The sequence below is a fragment of the Perca flavescens genome, chromosome 11 (assembly GCF_004354835.1).
Source record: "Perca flavescens isolate YP-PL-M2 chromosome 11, PFLA_1.0, whole genome shotgun sequence".
Lineage (NCBI taxonomy): Eukaryota > Metazoa > Chordata > Actinopteri > Perciformes > Percidae > Perca > Perca flavescens.
Genome location: NC_041341.1, coordinates 10,711,717 through 10,732,213, shown reverse-complemented (window position 1 = coordinate 10,732,213; position 20,497 = coordinate 10,711,717). Strand labels below are relative to the sequence as shown.

General features: G+C 37.6%; 2 protein-coding genes and 1 long non-coding RNA gene across 10 annotated transcripts in view; 1 reads left to right on the top strand and 2 right to left on the bottom strand.

The window, feature by feature from the left end:
- Positions 1–1,801: 1,801 nt before the first annotated feature.
- LOC114564478 (CD209 antigen-like protein E) lies at positions 1,802–10,033 on the bottom strand. Of its 2 annotated transcripts, XM_028591842.1 has the most exons (6): positions 9,883–10,033; positions 9,685–9,786; positions 6,133–6,300; positions 4,909–5,051; positions 4,679–4,788; positions 1,802–2,214 (listed from the first exon to the last, which is right to left on the bottom strand). In XM_028591842.1, the coding sequence occupies exons 1-6, from the start codon at positions 9,950–9,952 to the stop codon at positions 2,058–2,060; spliced, it is 750 nt and encodes a 249-aa protein (XP_028447643.1). In that variant the 5' UTR covers positions 9,953–10,033; the 3' UTR covers positions 1,802–2,057. The 2 variants fall into 2 exon arrangements, with proteins under 2 accessions (XP_028447643.1, XP_028447644.1); XM_028591843.1 differs by lacking the exon at positions 1,802–2,214 and having other exon boundaries at positions 4,699–4,729; positions 9,883–10,031.
- Positions 7,297–20,497, top strand: part of LOC114564479 (uncharacterized) — a 13,436-nt gene continuing 235 nt past the window's right edge. Inside the window, exons 1-2 of the long non-coding RNA XR_003693759.1 lie at positions 7,297–7,329; positions 20,383–20,469. This is a non-coding gene — a long non-coding RNA (uncharacterized LOC114564479). The remainder of the gene's footprint in view (positions 7,330–20,382; positions 20,470–20,497) is intronic.
- LOC114564477 (CD209 antigen-like protein E) overlaps positions 19,414–20,497 on the bottom strand; it is a 13,659-nt gene continuing 12,575 nt past the window's right edge. For all 7 annotated transcript variants that reach the window (XM_028591835.1, XM_028591839.1, XM_028591841.1 and 4 more), the window contains one exon: positions 19,414–19,826. In XM_028591835.1, coding sequence (XP_028447636.1) covers positions 19,670–19,826 — 157 coding nt within the window. In that variant the 3' untranslated portion in view covers positions 19,414–19,669. The remainder of the gene's footprint in view (positions 19,827–20,497) is intronic.

The following is a 20,497-nucleotide window of genomic DNA, read 5'->3' as shown; positions in this document are numbered from 1 at the left end:
ACACCTTCAGACAATTTAAGACTGGAAGACACATTAAGACAACTGTTGGATGGACTGGCACAAAATGTGATACAGACAAACCAACGGGATTCCTCTGACTTTGACACTGCCTCGGGCATGAATGTTGTGAAGCTAAACTCAAGTACATTGTGTCAATCTAATTAATCATTTTAAATAGAGAGACATCAACGTACTGAACCAATGAGCAATAATGCATTTGGAAATCTACTGATCCTGTAAAGAGGTGTAATAAGAAGCCTAACAATAGAGTACAATAGAAAGGAAGATTATCTTCAGACCAGCAGACAACGCGTGTAAGGTAGCTGTGTGGACGGGAGGTAAAAGACAACAGAGGGTTCCTGCAGAATTAACTGAAATATGCTGATGAAGACTCAAAGAACATTGAGAAATATTTGTAATTCTGTTATTGACTACACATACTAACAAAAAAAATCTGCTACCATTATAACAAAGAACAACAAGTGACACTTGATGAAGCCAGTTACCAGTTTGTAAATTTAGCATTCAGTATAAAACAGTAGATATTTGTCACCTGTGAGGAGATTACAATGTAGCAACATACAGGGAAAGAGGCCACCATTTAGCCAGTCTATAACCATATATAGTTTTCATAAATTTAGGTTTGATTCATTAAATTTCTAATTTTTGACAGAAATTGGTTCCTTAATCATAAAGTAAATAATAAACAGATCTCATCCCAATGCAGGGTGAATAAATACAACTTTTGCAGCAACTTAATCTAAATACCAGACACAAGCACTCACTCTGATCCACAAAATGACACATGTTCTAAAATAATCAAGAGACATTTCTCAACTGTCATGTTTAATGTATTTGACATGACTTAATTTCCTTATTTTGCCCCATGACTGTGAAACATAATCATAACCAACCTATGACATATTAAAGGGCGTAGTGAACTTTGCAGCAGACTTCAGTAAGCATATTTTGTACTGCAGTTTTATCACCAACATAACTCAGTCTAACTGTCAGCAGTAGAGACAAAACATGTCACTGCTGCTTGTGTATTAAAAATGAAGCTTGTTTTTAAAGAAATTACATAGAAATACATTATACTTTATAAATGTTATTTGTTATAAAGTTCTCTTTAATGGACATGTAATGTATTTAAAGCGAAATTTGAGAAATGACTCGTAATAGTTAGGTGCATTGGTGACTGATTAACCCAAATTAGTAAATGTAAAAGTAAATGTCTTTATCCAGCAAGTCCTCTAAATTAAAAGGCCAAATGTGGGAGAAATACAGTAGTTGGAGGAAACAGCTTAAGTCAACTTTATTTCAGGGTCAAACTTCATCATAGTATATATTCAGCATAATGTGCAGGTTTGTTAAAGTAGAACAACGGTTCATTTACCTGATAGTTCTGGAGCAGCCAGAAGTTCCACCAGATGTCCCTCACCTTCTACTTTCTTTGAGTTTACACTCTGAACTCCGATCGCTTTGAGGAACATCAACCGTAATCTCTGAGATACCAAGCTAACGTTACATGCTGAAAATGGTTTGAAGAAAATTTAGATGGTGCAACATGGCAGGTCTGCTTGGTTATTTGTGGAAATGATTGTAAATATTCACAAAGAATAGGTTTATGGCATTTACTCTTAAACCGGGGTCAAAAATTCACTATGGTCAAAATACACACAGCGATACACTAGTAAGAGCAAATTATGTTGAACCATGTATGTGTACTGTATGGTGTTAACAGTGTTTGTATGATGAAAATCACTCTTACTATAAAGCCTCATGCACACCAGTCTTTGTCTCTGATTTTAAAGGATTATTTATTGATTGCAAACAACAGTCCCCATGTACACCCAGGTGACACACACTAGACTGAAGAGGAATTGGTTACATTGCTGCTTATATTATATATAGATTAATCAGGCATTTACATACATATTAGTCCCAGTATTTTGTGTTCACTGATACCCTGTTATGGACACACAAGCACACATGCATATCATCACATGATGGAGATCATAGCTTACACTGTAAAAAGCATTATCAAATGTATGATCTCAAAACATACACCAACGTCTCTCACAGATCCAGTATATGACTTTTTCACATGACAGGTCATTCCACCCAGTGGTGTAAGGTCCAATATGTACACAGTTCTCTTCGCCCCACTGTGGATCTCCACGGCCATTATCAGGCTGCTCTGTCCTCCAGTTCCTAACAAATTAATTAAAGAGAATCATGATACTGCAAATCTCTGACATGAACACAGTTCCTCTGTGTCACATAATTAGGGTGACCAGATTTCCCGGAACTAAAACCAGGACACTTTGCATGTGACCGTAGTGCTTGTGCATACACACGCTTTTTAACGTGAACATGTGCCAGCCCAGGTCAGACACAGACAGACAGATTAGACAATTTTGCCAACAGTAGAGTACAACTTAGTTAATGATCGGGCTATAATAAGACCACGTCGGTTATGTAATCGCTGACAACTGGGACAATTCCAAAGTGGTTGGTGTAAACCGGGACATTTTAGTGTCCCAACAGACTTTTGCCGGGACACGCAATTTAAAATTGGGACTGTCCCGGTCACTCTACACATAATGCTCTCCAGGTTGATGACTGGGGCATCAATTGTCCGCAGCAAAAATTGATTATCAGTTCACTAAACCTTGAGGTATATGTGTCACGGGGCGGAAGTTGATTTTATTTAAGCATTTTATTTACTTTTACTTTGGATTTGCTGAGTTTTTAGTATTTGCTCTGTTTTTATCTTTTATTATTGCATGCTTTTATTTTGAAATGTGTGCTGTGTGTTTTTAAATGTTGGTTTTACTTCCTCCATCAGGCATGTAGCAATCAGGATTAAGGACATGCACCTGGGGACCGATCACTAACGGCAACAGTGGGAGAAGGTGAAACTTGTCCCTTCCGCGTAAGTCTCGTTTAAGACCGGTGTTTGTTGTAGTGTGTAGTGTACGAAGCTGTGGTAGTTTAAAGGACGTCTGACTGGCCCTGAGTTCTCCTTTGCAGGCTATGCCCGAGGAGAGGAGCCAAGCCAGAAGAAGCTTGTTGCCGGCGGAGACCCGTGGACTGTCATTTTAACCTCCCACTCCTGTTCTGCTGAACAATTTTAGCTTGATTTTAGTTGGTTGTGCTTTTTCCTTTAAATTCTTTTAAGGAGGAATTTTAATAAATTTATTTATTTTTATAAATAAATCTTTTCTCCCTCAAACTGGTTTTTACTCACTGTTTTAAACACCACTGGTTTTAACTACTCTCCCCCGATATAAAGGACCTGTTTAATCTTGTATCTTTAAATTGGAAACTTGGTAGTTTTAAGAGGTCCTAGGCCTCAGCCAAAACCTAGTTGGCATTGTCGGCCCTGTTTTAATTTTATCCCAAGACCTTACTTTTGCCAGACCCTCCTCCAAAGAGCGCTGAAGGAGCATCCACAACAATGTTGCTAGACGCTTGTCTCACATAGCAGACATTACTTCTCAGCACAGCGGAGTAACGTTAGCTAACGTTAGATGCTGGCTATATTGACAGTCATAGAATCCCACAGACATCATTTTTCATCTTAGAATTATGGTAGGAACCACTAAAAATGCAACAACTTTGCTGTCCTCTACACCCGATGGACAGACATGCTTCTTAGGCTTAGAATTATGGTGAGAACTGCTAAGAATAACTCTACCTTGCTGTCCTCTCCACCCAACTGAACACACTTTATTGGCTTAGAATTACGGCAACAATCGCTAAACCCACTGCAAACTCACGGTCCTCTCTTCCCAATGTTCCTCCGGTAACGTTAGCAGGGTTAGCATGGCGGCGTTAGCCAGTACCAGCCGGGATCACTTTACTGGCTGTGTCTCAATTTTTATTGATATTGATTTTACTTTTTTGTGAGTAACCAACTTGGGTACTTTAGCTAAACAAATGTTGAAATTACATTTAATGGCTGTCCCTAGTAGCTGTTATAAATTAGCCTAAAGCTAATGCTTACCTTACCTGTTCAGGAGGAAATTAGCCAACTCGGTGTGATTTTGGGCTCTAAGCTGTCTCCATCTTTCAAATACATCTCCAATATTTGCCCAGGGTTTGTTACGTCTCTGGTCACGCAACTGTTAGAAACATGCAGTTTTTTTTAGGTCGGGTAGAATCTCTCTGTTGATCCTGTTTGTTTGTTTGCTTCTTTCATGGCTGTACTAACGTTACAGCTGTAGCGTGCTAGGTTTACGTGTTTACAGGTATATTTGGCAACCCGGCCTGGCTGTCAAACTGGGCAGTTGATACCAACACACAAACACAAAACACAAATTCCGTCACGGAATTTCAAAAGGATAAAATACTGGCATTAGCATAGTTGTAATAAAAGACTGTATTTCAACTTAGAATGTTTCCTTAATATCTGATGATGCATTGGGGTCATTTTGGGATTCATTACAGTAAATATATTACATATTGGACCTTTAAGCAAAGGAAGGAACAATTTAGGTTGAGTCGAATTTTATTATCAATAATAAACAGATCTATATATTTATGCATGCAAAGCATCTATGCTTGTGAAAAATGTCTGCTGGAAATTCAAAGCAATTAAATCCTAGTATTCAAAATATAAAATATATAGTTATATATGTTATGTCTGTATACAATTACAGTTAAGTCTTACTTCAGAGTCAGTGGAGTTCCATCTACCCATTTCCAGGTCCCCTCCTCATTTCTGTCAGTCAAACCAATCCAATACCAAGTATTTTTTGTTATGAATTCAGAGAGAAACATCTGTTAAAGAAATCCATAATTTATTTTAACCACAATATATGTGCAGTTTACATGCTTTATCATAATTAAATATTACCCTGAAGAAAATGAGTAAATCCTGTATACTATCATGGACTGTACCTGCTCTTCAGAGCTTTCTATCACCACCAGATCTGCTCCTCTCTCTCTGCAGTCTTGTCTGCCTTTCTCCCAGGAACCAGACTCAGCAGAGAGGAGATAATAGGAAGAATTGAACATCCTCCATCCGGCTGGACACGTTTTCTCTGTAAGATACAAACAAGATGCACTACACGCAGATAAACAAAAAGCATGTCTAGGTCCTTGAAGTTAGTTCTGAAGATGTCAACTTTTTCAATGACTGACCCTTTAATGCCCCAGATAACCTTGTCAGATAAAGTAGTTTCAGACTTGAATACAAATTATTGTTGTTTTGTTTTTTACCCTTAACCTGATTGCCTGATTGACTTGGCATTAAGCTTAGCGCTAGTTCATGACGGCCACGGAAGTCTTACGCCCGCTGATTGAAATATCATTCCTATCAGACACACACCAATCACAGCCATTCTCACATCAAGGTGGTCCTTTTGAATATGACTCTCTCCTCTCACTGATCCCTGCTACACGAATGCTGCTTCACTCACTACTGCTGCTGAAACGTTTTGCCTCCACCACCCCAGCCTCCACCTTCCTAGTTCAGAGTCCTAACATGACTCAAAGTTTAAATTGGTTTTCAATGTCTTTCTTTTTCTCTTGTATACAGGGGGGTTTCTGCATGGCACTCCCTGTTTCAGCTTAGCATGCTGCTTGGCTGGTCCAGGAAGCATTACCAAGAGCGGAGCCACCGGCGCCAAGCATATCTGTATTTCTATTTGTTGCAATAAATGGTTAAAACTATGACCAGAGTGTTCCTGACTGATTATGACTATAATTATAACATATTTCACCAGAACAAGTTTAAGAAATGAAAGATTTTGCACCATATAGATTACCTCATCTACTAGTGATCATCGTATGAAGTGTGACTCTTGTGAAATTAAGCAAAGGCGAGAGAGAATAGTTAACAGCTGAGTCAGCAGTTTGGAAATTTGGCGTTCAGTATAAAACAGTAATTTGCCACCTGTGAGGAGAATACAATGTAGCACCACACAGGGAAAGAGGCCATTTTCCAGGGGTCTACAATCATATTGTTTTCGTTAATATAGGTTTGATTCATAAAATGTCTCATTTGGACTATAACTAATAAATCTAATAAAAGTACATACTAAAAATAGCTTATCACAATGCAGGGTGACTGAGTAAAAATGTTACAGCGAGTAAATCTTAATACCAGACACAAGCACTCACTCTGTTTAAGCCTGTCCAACTCTTTAGCCATTTCAGTGAGGCTGGAGTTCAGCCGGTCTCTCTCTTCAGTCAGGGAAGAAGACTTGTTATCACTGGCCTGGAGACGCTCAGTCAGGTTGGCTTTGATAGAGGAGAGCTCTGCAGCTGATCCACGTAATGACACATGGTCTAAAATAATCAAGAGACATTTCTCAGAAACACAAAACAACTTCGTTCATGTGATGTCTAATTTATTTCACAAAACTACATTTCCTTTTTTAGAATATAAAATAGTGAATGATAATCATACTAACCAACCTATGACATGGCAAAGGGCGCAGTGAACTCTGCAGCAGACTTCAGTAAGCATATTTTCTACTGCAGTTTTATCTCTAACATAACTCAGTCTGTCAGGTGTAGAGACACAACATGTCACCAGAGGTGTCAAGTAACGAAGTACAAATACTTCGTTACCTTCCTTAAGTAGAAATTTTGGGTATCTATACTTTACTGGAGTAATTATTTTACAGCATACTTTTTACTTCTACTCCTTACATTTTCACGGAATTATCTGTACTTTCTACTCCTTACATTTTAAAAATAGCCTCGTCACTCATATTTCAGTTCGGCTTGTTTTCATTCCAGCTCGTCATCGTTAAAAAAATAACACAAAAAACCCTATCCAGATAAATCGCTCCATCCGGATAGAGTGAATGTGATTGTGGTTGGATGAGAAGTATAAACATAGTCATTCCGACACTCTATTGGTTTGTACGCGATCCATCAAACCTGCACAGACCCGGTGCTAATACGCCAACGGTGCTTTAACGACCGTTATCTACCGGACCGAATAGCAACGCTGATTTCGGTGCCTTATTTAGGTGTCACTTAAATGCCTGCGCTTCTCTCTGATGCTCCGAAAACGGACGTTAGAGGGAACTGAAACATCGCCGCACGGGACGCTAGTTAACACTACAGTTGGCAGCAGCTAACGTTAGCCTACGGTTAGCTAGTTAACACTACAGTTGGCAGCAGCTAACGTTAGCCTACGGTTAGCTAGCAGCTGGAGTAAACACGGTTAAAATGCTGAGAGCTAAACGGTGTAAAGTGTGTCTGTATTTCACTGGAGAGGATTGTAACACCAGACTGTAGCTGCCGTTGTCTGAAAAACACAGACACAGAGATGTGTCACCTTTTTCAGCCCTTCTGAGTTTGCAGGTATGATTTTAATATTACATTATTATAGTCATATGATTTTGTCCTAACGTTTTGGGGTTAAGCTGTTGTCCTTAATGGCATTGTTTCCCCCTTACATCAGGGGTCTTCAACGTTTTTTAAGCCAAGGACCCCTTAACTTAAAGTGAGATGTAGCAGGGACCCCCTACTACATATAGTATGAAATTAAGTTGCATATTAAACTGGGCCTACAATAACTGTTAGGGCAACCTAAAGCGTTCTTACATACCCTTTTTTCATAAGCTATTAAAATATTAATTGTTGGCATGATTTTATAAATCATATTTTAATGTTACATACTGTATGTGACATACTGTATGTGGCACAGTAAATCTAGGATTAACTGTATCTGTGGGCTGATATCTTAGGGACTCCCTTACCTATAGGCCAGTAAGCTTATCATCAGTGGGAATTTATGTTTGCTAATAATATGTTGGAATTATGTTAAGGCATTTTAATTTTAAAAGACTCAAAGATAATAAAAAGTTTACAATAATTTGGAGGGCCCCTGCAATGACTTTGAGGACCCCTTGTTGAAGATCTCTGCCTTACATTACTTTTACTTTTATACTTTAAGTAGTTTTGAAACAAGTACTTTTATACTTTTACTTAAGTAAAAAGCTTGAGTTGATACTTCAACTTCTACAAAAGTCTTTTCAAACCCTAGCATCTATACTTTTACTTGAGTAATGAATGTGAATACTTTTGACACCTCTGCATGTCACTCCTGCTTGTGTCAAAAAAGACAAATAAATTGATGCTTGTGGCCGGGTTAGCTCAGTTGGTAGAGCAGACGCACATATATTGAGGTTTACTCCTCAACATAGCGGCCGTGGGTTCGACTCTGACCTCTGGCCCTTTGCTGCATGTCATCCCCCCCCACTCTCCCCTTACATGTCTTCATCTGTCCTGTGGAAATAAAGGCTTAAAAATGCCCTAAAAAATAATCTCAGAAAAATGAGTTGATGCTGGAATTTAAATATGAAATTATTGTTTTGTTGATTTCCCTGTTTCATTTAGATTTCTTTTCTGTGTATAATTTTACAAAATGAAAACAAAACTGCTTTAAAAAAGGAACAAAACGCAAATGGGAAAATCAACACAAGACAGTGAATCAAACACAGATCAGAAAGAGATCCTGGATTTAAAGTAAAAAGAAAGTAACACACATATCCAGGTTAAGTTTCTACATATTTTGGAGTAGAACAGTGCTAATGATGATAATTATTAGTAATGCTATAATTTATGTGGGTTTTTTTACCGTTAACTGTTGGTTTCTTTGGCCTGATTATGTAGTTTTAGTTTGGTTTTGGTTTTTATTTGTATTTGTCACTGCTTATTAGGTTTTGGTTTGTGTTTACACTGATGTGGATTGGTTGTGGCTCCCTCCGTTGGGAATGACATGCTAATTAGAATAGAATAGAAAACACTTCATTGTCTGTTTGTTTTACATCTCGGCACACGGAATCTTCTTCCTGATGGCAGCAGTTCATATTCAGGAAAGAGAGGGTCTAGGGTCTGCAATGATTCTTTCAGCTTGTTTTCTAACAGCTTGCTCATACAGGCTCTGTATGGGCTTGTACGCTTTCCTCCCTATTATCCTCATAGCTGTCTTGTGTATGCTGACCAGCCTGCTTTTCAGCTGCACTGTTAAGTTACCAAACCATGCCATATCTGATGATGCTCTCCAGAATCGCCCGGTAGAACATGAGCATGATCTATCTGCTTACTCCATACAGTCTCAGTCGCCTTAAAAAGTATAATCTCTGCTGCAGCCTATTGCACAGGTAGTCAATGTGTGTTTTCCAGCAGAGAAGATTGTGGATGATTTACTCCACCTGTGTACACATTGAAGAAGGGCGCTGCCCGAAATGTCCACTGTCTATCAAATTGGAGTGCTGTCCTATAGTGGCTTTATGTATACATTATAAAAAGTCTTTTTTTAAGGTTATGAAAGGATTTGTAAACCTTTAAGAAATCTTTTGTAAATTGTCGATGAACATTATTTGGATTGCTATCATAATGCTATTATTTGCAACTGATAAATATAATACCTTGTTAATGGTTAATACACACTTTGTAACATATATAAACAATATTTAGATCATATTATCAGTACACAAATAATAAAGTCATCTCTTTTGTAGATCACAAAAAAGATTTAATGGGGCCAAATTAATGTTACGTGATGCTTTATAAACCACTAATTAATTATTAACTAAATATTATAAGCATTAGTTGCAACTTTATAATAGCGATCCAAATGATGTTTGCTGCTGATGGTTTACAAAACAATTACTTTATACACTTTAACTTCTGAACGTGATTTAGACTCACAGTGGACACCGAGGCCGATGATCCCAGCCAGCAGGAAAACACTCAGCAGCCCCAGACAGAGAACAACAGCTCCATGAAATCTCCTCTCTGAGCTCCTGGGACCTAAACACAGAGAAGAGCATTTAATCATACAACAGTAATTAGATGATAATATACAGATCAGTGTGTCAGCCTCTCTGACTTACTGAACATTCTTACCTGTCTGATTTGTTGAAGGTCTTGGGTAAACAGACTTGTCATTTTCAACATTGGCATAGATGTCATCCATTGTTCAGAAGGAGGTTGACTATTTCCTGAAGGGTCAGCGCTGCAGCACAGACTCTAAGTGACTAAACAGAGTCTTGTTGGTTTCTTAATAATTTCTCTGAAATTTAATTTTTGAGGAACTTCGTCTGCTACACCGCTTAAAACAGGAACTGCTTGCGAGCAATGTAATACTTATATTATAAATATTCAAGTACAGATGTCTAAAGTAATTTTCAATTACATAGAAACACTAAAAATGTTATTTGTTAACATCACATTACATTTCTCAGAAACACAAAACACCTTCTGCATTCATGTCATGTCTTATGTATTTCATGAGAGTAAATTTCCTTAATTTGCTATTCCTCTGACATATCAAAGAACATAGTGAACTCTGCAGCAGACTTTAGTAAGTCTTTTTTCTACTGCAGTTTTATCACTAACACATATCACTGCTGCTGTTACAGTGTTTTTCGATTGCTAAACGACACTGGTCACAGCTGAAGCCACATTTACAAAACTCTTACCACAGTCTGCATTACCAACTGTCAACTGAGCTAAACAGTTCTCATCAGCTAGAAAAACACATTCCAAACAACCCAACTCTTCACACGCACATCTCAAAACAGGCTCAGTGCACTGAAACATTTTGAACAATCCTCATCGAGACAACACACACTGTCACTCAGAACACACAGAGAGTAAAAACACTAGCATCAAACGCCAATACAGAAATGAGAAACTTTTAATCTTTACAGTTTGAATAATTTAAATGACTTCACACAAATCAAAGAAGGAACGGAAATAAGCAGTTTCCTTCAATAGATCTATATTTGTATTTTGTCTGTGAATTGAATGTGATGTTTTTATTGCTTCCACCTTTATTACTGTTTTTTACTTAACACTAGTTTTACTGTAGTAAAAGTAGTTTTTTTTTTTTTTTTTTTTTTTTTTTTTACATTTTTATAGCTGTATTTTTCTGTCGAACGGTACACTGTATAACTGTTTCATTCTTACTTTGTGTTTCCTTATTTCCAAACAGGTCTTTCTGAACTTTTTCTACATAAATACAGTGTGTTCACTAATGAGTCTTAAACAAGACACATGCTTAGGCTTTCAGCTAAAATTGTAATCAGCAGTGTTTTAGGTGGACCAAGCTGAAATCCATTCTGTTTTGCATGTGTGGTTTGACAGCAGTGTGTTAGCATTTGAACAAAGTGCTGTCAATTCACAATGTTGTGCAGGTTGTGGTTAAAGCCATGGGATAAGTGTGTACACTAAAATTGTGTTCAAGCAATGAAAAACCAACTAGGGTTTAGTTCACAAGAACTGCTGCTGTGAAGACTGTAGTTAAAGTTTTGCACATGTGGCTTGTTGAAGATAAAAAAGTTAAAACCATGCTTATGTTTTAGTACAATATACTTTTAGGTAAAAAATGTAACTTAAAAATGTAAACTGTTGTGTGACTGAGTGAAGGAATGTTTCAATACTGATTAAGCCTAATCAGCATTTGTCTGGCTCACACCTTCTCAGGTCATGGCTGTTATTTAGCATCAATGTAAAAGCTCTAGAAGACTTATTGTTTAAACAACTTTGAGAGCCATCCCCTGTTGAGCTAGACGTGATTAGAACAAAGAATGTGTATTCATATAGTTGGATTGATTGGGAACGTACACCTTTTCTTTTGAGAGACATCTGACCAATAGGGGAAGATTTCATTTGAGGAACCACCCAGGTTTAGGGAATAAATGTGTGATCAAAACATAAGAAGAAACATAAGAAGAAAAAGAAAAAAAAACTTATTTATTTAAGTATGTTCATGTAGTTTTAGTTTTGGACAGACCTTGGCTGAGGGGAGTCATCCAGACAGAAGAGAGTGCGGAGCAGTTTGCCCTCCTTCATCTTCTCCTCCCTCATCAGCTGTAGAACCAGAAGAGTCGCCACCAGCCTCAGGATGTCTGATGTCCTCCCAGTAACCAGACTGACCAGAGAGGAGATAACAGGAAGACATGAACATCCTCCATCCTGCAGGACACGTTTATCTGTAGGACACAAACAAGATACATTACAGATCAACAAGAATCATGTGTTTGAAGTTATTTCTATAGATGTCATTTTTTTTAATGAATGCCCCTTTAATCTGTATCTGTAGTGTCTCGAGATAACTCGTGTTATGATTTGATACTATAAATAAAATTGTATTGAATTGAATTGAATGGTGCTCATTTGGTTAATGTAACCTTGTGAGATACTGTAGTTAGAAAAATTGTGATTTTTTTTTGGGTGATTTTTTATTTTTATTTTTAACCTGATTGACTGATAACTGTAATTATAACATTTTTCCAGAATAAAACAGAACTTCAATAATTGTTTTGACCATATAATTTACCTCGTATACTAGTGATCACAGTGTGGCTCTTGTAAACAACTGAGTCAGCAGTTTGTAAATTTGGCATTCAGTATAAAACAGTAGAATTTTGTCACCTGTGAGGAAAGTACAATGTAGCGACATGCAGGGAAAGAGGCCACCATTTTGCCAGGGGTCTATAATCATCTATTGCTTTCATAAATGAAGGTTTGATTTATAAAATTTCAAATTTTGGCTACTAAATCATAAAGTAGATTCTAAAAAGATCTTACATTTTTACACAGTCACCCTGCATTGTGATACAGGGTGACTGAGTAAAAATGTTACAGCAAGTAAATCTAATACCACATGCCAGTTTACAGGCATTTTCCTCTGGGCTCGTCTCTGCTGCGTTCCGGCTGTGTTCCGCTTTTGTGCCAATCTCAAGAGACATTTCTCAGAAACACAAAACACATTCTGCATCAATGTCATGTTTAATGTATTTCACAATTCTTCATTTCCTTATTTTGCCCCATGATAGTGAAAGATAATCACAATTAACCAACCTATGACATATGAAAGGGTGTAGTGAAACTCTGCAGCACACTTTAGTATGCAGAGGATATTTTGTACTGCAGTTTAATCACTGGCATAACTCTATGCCAGTGATAACTGACACTACATGTCACTGCTGCTTGTGTCTTGAAAATGAAGCACATTTTAAAGAAACAAAGAAGTTTATAATGATTGAAAGCTGCATAAGTACAAAATGTCCGCTTGCAGTCAGTGCAAACACATTCGAAAAAAACAAACAATGGCGATGTCTCGCGGCAAAAAAGGTAATCATTTTTGCACACTGCCGGTTACCCTTCTCGGATGACGCTACATTTCAAAAAGCACAGCTCCACAACAGCATGAAAAAAGTAATGTTAAGACCTGGAAAAAGTTTAGCTTTAGCTTGAAACCAGCAGCAGACTAAATTCAATTATTCCTCCTCACTTGACATTACAACTAAAAAACAAACCAAGCTAAACCACTGTTGTTGTTTTAACCCTCCTCAGACGACTCTGTCTGAAACCACAGCCCAACAACATGAAAAAAACAAACTGAAAACGTTAAGCTAATTTAGCTTGAAACCAACAGCAGACTAATTAATTTCAGTTAACCCCTGTTCAGTCGACATTATGACTGCAAAATGCATGGTCACACACAGAAGCTTATATTCTGATATCTGACATTTATTTAGAGTTTGAAGAAAACAAAATGTTGACCTGTGGGAAATGTGCATCAGAAGTGACTGTCCAGGGGCGTAGCACAAAATTCTGGGCCCTGTAGAAAGGCATTTTCTCTGGGCCCCTCCCCACATCCACAGCTATTAATTCTAGCATCTTTTTGGGCCCTCCTCACATGAGGGCCCTGGGTACTCAGACCCCTTTTCCCCCCAGTCTGATGCCCCTGTGACTGTCCTGTCTTCCAGAAAACGCAGCTCCATGTGGTAGCGATGTGTGTGTGTGGGGGGGCAAGGCAGAGTTTATCTAGTTTGAAATTCAACATATTCACAACTTATCTGTCTGATTTAGGGAATCAGGGCCATTCTACGAAGCCCCAAGGTGAAGGGTGGTCCACATCGATGTATGTGACATGTAATCTTTTTGTTTTATTCCTTGTATACAAGTTGCTGTTATTATTCCAGCTATAATAAACCACCTTAAATGAGAGAAATGTTTGTCTGACCAATTGGACCCTGTCACCACCTCAGGGGGATCTTACCTTGGTCAGAGAAAACAGCAAGGAGCTTTTCGTTGGTGGTTGCTATACATGTATATTGTTTAAGCAACTAGCATGGGCATTTTGGGAAATGCTAATTTGCTCTTGCTTAGACGAGACACCTTCAGACAATTTAAGACTGGAAGACACATTAAGACAACTGTTGGATGTACTGGCACAAAATGTGATACAGACAAACCAAGAGGTTCAAATGTGGTGTTCCTCTGACTTTGACACTGCCTCAGGCATGAATGTTGTGAAGCTAAACTCAAGTACATTGTGTCAATCAAATTCATCATTTTAAATAGAGAGACATCAACTTACTGACCCAATGAGCTATAATGCATTTGGAAATCTACTGATCCTGTAAAGAAGCCTAACAATGGAGTACAATAGAAAGGAAGATTATCTTCAGACCAGCAGACAAAGCGTGCAGGGTGTCTGTGTGGACGGGAGGTCAAAGACAACAGAGGGTTCCTGCAGAATTAACTGAATATGGTCATAAACACAAAAAGAAATATTAAGGCACTCAAAGAACATTGAGAACTATTTGAATTTCTGTTCTTGATTACACACTCACACACAAGTCAGCTACCATTATAACAAAGAACAACAAGTGACACTTGATGAAGCCAGTTACCAGTTTATAAATTTAGCATTCAGTATAAAACAGTAGAATTTGTCACCTGTGAGGAGATTAGATTTTGTAGCAACATACAGGGAAAGAGGCCACCATTTAGCCAGGGGTCTATAACAGAGGTGTCAAGTAACGAAGTACAAATACTTCGTTACCTTACTTAAGTAGAAATTTTGGGTATCTATACTTTACTGGAGTAATTATTTTACAGCATACTTTTTACTTCTACTCCTTACATTTTCACGGAATTATCTGTACTTTCTACTCCTTACATTTTAAAAATAGCCTCGTTACTCATATTTCAGTTTGGCTTGTTTTCATTCCGGCTCGTCATCGTTCAAAACAAACACACACAAAAAACCCTATCCAGATCGCTCCATCCGGAGAGAGTGAATTTGATTGTGGTTGGATGAGAAGTATAAACATAGTCATTCCGACACCCTATTGGTTTGTACGCGATCCATCAAACCTGCACAGACCCGGTGCCTTAACGACCGTTATCTACCGGACCGAATAGCAACGTGGATTTCGGTGCCTTATTTAGGTGCCACTTAAATGCCTGCGCTTCTCTCTGATGCTCCGAAAACGGACGTTAGAGGGAACTGAAACATCGCCGCACGGGATGCTAGTTAACACTACAGTTGGCAGCAGCTAACGTTAGCCTACGGTTAGCTAGTTAACACTACAGTTGGCAGCAGCTAACGTTAGCCTACGGTTAGCTAGCAGCTGGAGTAAACACGGTTAAAACGGACAGCTAAACGGTGTAAAGTGTGTCTGTATTTCACTGGAGAGGATTGTAACACCAGACTGTAGCTGCCGTTGTCTGATAAACACAGACACAGAGATGTGTCACCATTTTCAGCCCTTCTGAGTTTGCAGGTATGATTTTAATATAACATTATTATAGTCATATGATTTTGTCCTAACGTTTTGGGGTTAAGCTGTTGTCCATGGCATTGTTTACCCCTTACATCAGGGGTCTTCAACGTTTTTTAAGCCAAGGACCTCTTTACTTAAAGTGAGATGTAGCAGGGACCCCCTACTACATATTGTATGAAATTAAGTTGCATATTAAACTGGGCCTACAATAACTGTTAGGGCAACCTAAAGCCTTCTTACATACCCTTTTTTCATAAGCTATTAAAATATTAATTGTTGGCATGATTTTATAAATCATATTTTAATGTTACAGTACATACTGTATGTGACATACTGTATGTGGCACAGTAAATCTAGGATTAACTGTATCTGTGGGCTGATATTTTAGGGACTACCTTACCTATAGGCCAGTAAGCTTATCATCAGTGGGAATTTATGTTTGCTAATAATATGTTGGAATTATGTTAAGGCATTTTAATTTTAAAAGACTCAAAGATAATAAAAAGACTCAAAAATTTACAATAATTTGGAGGCCCCCTGCAATGACTTTGAGGACCCCTTGTTGAAGATCTCTGCCTTACATTACTTTTACTTTTATACTTTAAGTAGTTTTGAAACCAGTACTTTTACACTTTTACTTAAGTAAAAAGCTTGAGTTGATACTTCAACTTCTACAAAAGTCTTTTCAAACCCTAGTATCGATACTTTTACTTGAGTAATGAATGTGAATACTTTTGACACCTCTGGTCTATAATCAGATATTGGTTTCATAAAGTTTGATTCATGAAATTTCTAATTTCTGAAAGAAATTGGTTCCTAAATCATAAAAAAGATACTAAACAGATCTCATCCCAATGCAGGGTGAATAAGTAAAATTTTGCAGCAAGTAAATCTAAATACCAGACACAAGCACTCACTCTGATCCACAAAATGACACATGTTCTAACATAATCAAGAGACATTTCTCAGAAACCCAAAACACCTTCTGCATTAATTTCCTGTTTAATGTATTTGACATGACTTCATTTCCTTATTTTGCCCCATGATTGTGAAAGATAATCACAACCAACCTATGACATATTAAAGGGCGTAGTGAACTCTGCAGCAGCATATTTTGTAGGCTACCGCAGTTTTATCACCAACATCACTCAGTCTAACTGTCAGCAGTAGAGACAAAACATGTTACTGCTGCTTGTGTCTTAAAAGGGTCAGTGACATATATACCAGACAAAAGTGTTTTTTCAAATATTTCAAATAACAGGCATAAAAATGGTTGACTTTTGTTTTACTAACTCTCATCTTTATAGAAACATATTTTGTTTTTAGATTTTCAATTTGAATCAGAATTTATGTGACAATTTGTTGTATTAGTCCGTAAAATCGTCATATGGTGTGACATGAAAATAATTGTATATAAACTGAAAATGGATTATGCCTTTCTTAAGTAACTCACTTTATCAAAGTCATTTATCATAACTAAACTGTGATCCATTTTAGTCTTGTGAAAATTAATTACATTTGTGTATTATTTTCTAAAACATCGCTCAATGTGAGACCTATGCCATCGGTCTTTCAACATATTTTCTATTTATTGTGACAAACCTTGCTATAAAATTATAAAAATATTTGTGACTCTTGCTGATACTATTTTCTATGTATTCCATGAACATTTTCAGGTTTTATCATTGATAAAGGTATGTTATTTTCACAATTTGGAATGTCACACCAAATTATATAGTGTCACACCATATGATAATGTCGCCATGTGTCTATGCAAACCATGTATTATCCTACTTATTGGTGAGTACTGATCACTCATATGGCAGGAAATATTTAACCACTCTTTAATGCTGGAAGGTAAAATTCAAATGTTATTGATTTATTTGATATTTAACAATAAAACAAAACATTTTTTAATATCGTACGAACCATATGAACATATGTTTGTGTATCAAATTTCATTTCATTTCAATTCAAAACTGGTCTGCAATATGTATTAATATAAGTAAAACAAACAAATTTTTTATATCATATAAACCCTGAACATACAGGGTAGCTGAGTGGAACCATAAATAAATCAATTCATATAGATTTCATTGTACATAAGCCAGTCAAATTTGGAGAGAGTAGCAAACTGACTGCCTTACTGAGGTTGGGATATGCCACAAACAACTTCCTGATCTTGATAATAAATGCAGTCTCTTGCCCCTCCATACTTATGTCAACAATTTGTCCCACATATGGTTTTCCCTCATACTTAAGACATACTGTCCTTCTGTGTATCCTTCATCTGAAATGGTGGCTGAATCCTCAGCTTGGGCCTCTCCAATTGATGCACTTGATTAGGCACATGCATACAGCACCTGAGTAGAAGAGCTTCAAAAGGAGAGATTTATGTCAGTGACACGATTGTCTACAGAGATTGCAATAACTAGCTTCTACTCCATCAAATTGGGTTTGCCCAATTTACAAATATGTAGGGTTTATACTGACTGGGCTTGGGGCTCTCTAGTGGGTAAGCTGGATGTTTCTGTGAAGGGGGTCTGCTGTGTCTGTCTGATAAACTAGAAATCTGTATCACCGAATAAAACTAAACTAAACTAAACAATAATTGACTGTGGATAATTACAGCTGTTAGCTTTTGTGATGATGGACCCAAATACATGTTTAAAAGGACAAAATATACATTGGACTTTGTTATTTATTGTTATATCTGCAGGAAATTACAATTCATATCATATGGTGTGACAATCAAATCATATGGCGTGACAGGCAGACATGTTACACCATATGATGAAGTGTCACACCATATGATGTTTTCAGCACTTAGCACAACCTTGAGTCTTGTAGCTACACATTAGCATACTAAAAACATGCTAGCTATAACAAAGCAGAATAGATTTACATGTAATTATGACAAAATAATAAAATGTCTTTTGCATTTTTATGAAAAATGTGTCACACCAAAAGACATCTGGAAGTGGGACTTTTGTCACAGTGCCAACAAGATCTGATTTATTGTAAATATAAAAATGATAACTCACCTCAGGTTGTACAGTAGAAATACACTGATAGTACTGTACAACCTTGCTGAAGAAGGTCCTCTCCTTCCCAAGGGTGTCAAAACAGTTGCCCGTTCAAATATCCCAAAATAGTGTGTGGAACGATGTGACAGTTATCGAGGCATAGTATCGCTTTTTCTTTTAAAGCCAACCCCCCTTCTTCCCCCCAATAACCCTCGCCCTCTAAGCCCTCTTCTGCCGTACAGCCGTTACAGATACTGTCAGCCTATATTGTTATCACATGATTCATGAATTAAAAGGCCAAATGTGGGAGAAATAGTTGGAGGAAACAGCTTAAGTCAACTTTATTTCAGGGTCAAACTTCATCATAGTATATATTCAGCATAATGTGCAGGTTTGTTAAAGTAGAACAACGGTTCATTTACCTGATAGTTCTGGAGCAGCCAGAAGTTCCACCAGATGTCCCTCACCTTCTACTTTCTTTGAGTTTACACTCTGAACTCCGATCGCTTCGAGGAACATCAACCGGAATCTCTGAGATACCAAGCTAACGTTACATGCTGAAAATGGTTTGAAGAAAATTTAGATGGTGCAACATGGCAGGTCTGCTTGGTTATTTGTGGAAATGATTGTAAATATTCACAAAGAATAGGTTTATGGCATTTACTCTTAAACCGGGGTCAAAAATTCACTATGGTCAAAATACACACAGCGATACACTAGTAAGAGCAAATTATGTTGAACCATGTATGTGTACTGTATGGCGTTAACAGTGTTTGTATGATGAAAATCACTCTTACTATAAAGCCTCATGCACACCAGTCTTTGTCTCTGATTTTAAAGGATTATTTATTGATTGCAAACAACAGTCCCCATGTACGCCCAGGTGACACACACTAGACTGAAGAGGAATTGGTTACATTGCTGCTTATATTATATATAGCTTAATCAGGCATTTACATACATATTAGTCCCAGTATTTTGTGTTCACTGATACTCTGTTATGGACACACAAGCACACATGCATATCATCACATGACGGAGATCATAGCTTACACTGTAAAAAGCATTATCAAATGTATGATCTCAAAACATACACCAATGTCTCTCACAGATCCAGTATATGACTTTTTCACATGACAGGTCATTCCACTCAGCGGTGGTAGGTCCAACTTGTACACAGTCCTCTTCGCCCCACTGTGGATCTCCACGGCCATTATCAGGCTGCTCTGTCCTCCAGTTCCTAACAAATTAATTAAAGAGAATCATGATACTGCAAATCTCTTTCTAGTGCTTGTGCATACACACGCTTTTTAACGTGAACATGTGCCAGCCCAGGTCAGACATAGACAGACAGATTAGACAATTTTGCCAACAGTAGAGTACAACTTAGTTAATGATCGGGCTATAATAAGACCACGTCGGTTATGTAATCGCTGACAACTGGGACAATTCCAAAGTGGTTGGTGTAAACCGGGACATTTTAGTGTCCCAACAGACTTTTGCCGGGACACGCAATTTAAAATTGGGACTGTCCCGGTCACTCTACACATAATGCTCTCCAGGTTGATGACTGGGGCATCAATTGTCCGCAGCAAAAATTGATTATCAGTTCACTAAACCTTGAGGTATATGTGTCACGGGGCGGAATTTGATTTTATTTAAGCATTTTATTTACTTTTACTTTGGATTTGCTGTGTTTTTAGTATTTGCTCTGTTTTTATCTTTTATTATTGCATGCTTTTATTTTGAAATGTGTGGTGTGTGTTTTTAAATGTTGGTTTTACTTCCTCCATCAGGCATGTAGCAATCAGGATTAAGGACATGCACCTGGGGACCGATCACTAACGGCAACAGTGGGAGAAGGTGAAACTTGTCCCTTCCGCGTAAGTCTCGTTTAAGACCGGTGTTTGT

Excerpts from the sequence above, each read along its gene's own strand:
- LOC114564478 (XM_028591842.1), bottom strand. The coding sequence starts at position 9,952 with ATGGATGACATCTATGCCAATGTTGAAAATGACAAGTCTGTTTACCCA. Across the intron at positions 4,789-4,908 it reads TAGAAAGCTCTGAAGAGCAG|ATGTTTCTCTCTGAATTCAT; the intron begins GTACAGTCCATG and ends TTTCTTTAACAG. Across the intron at positions 2,215-4,678 it reads GGAACTCCACTGACTCTGAA|GAACTGGAGGACAGAGCAGC; the intron begins GTAAGACTTAAC and ends TTAATTTGTTAG.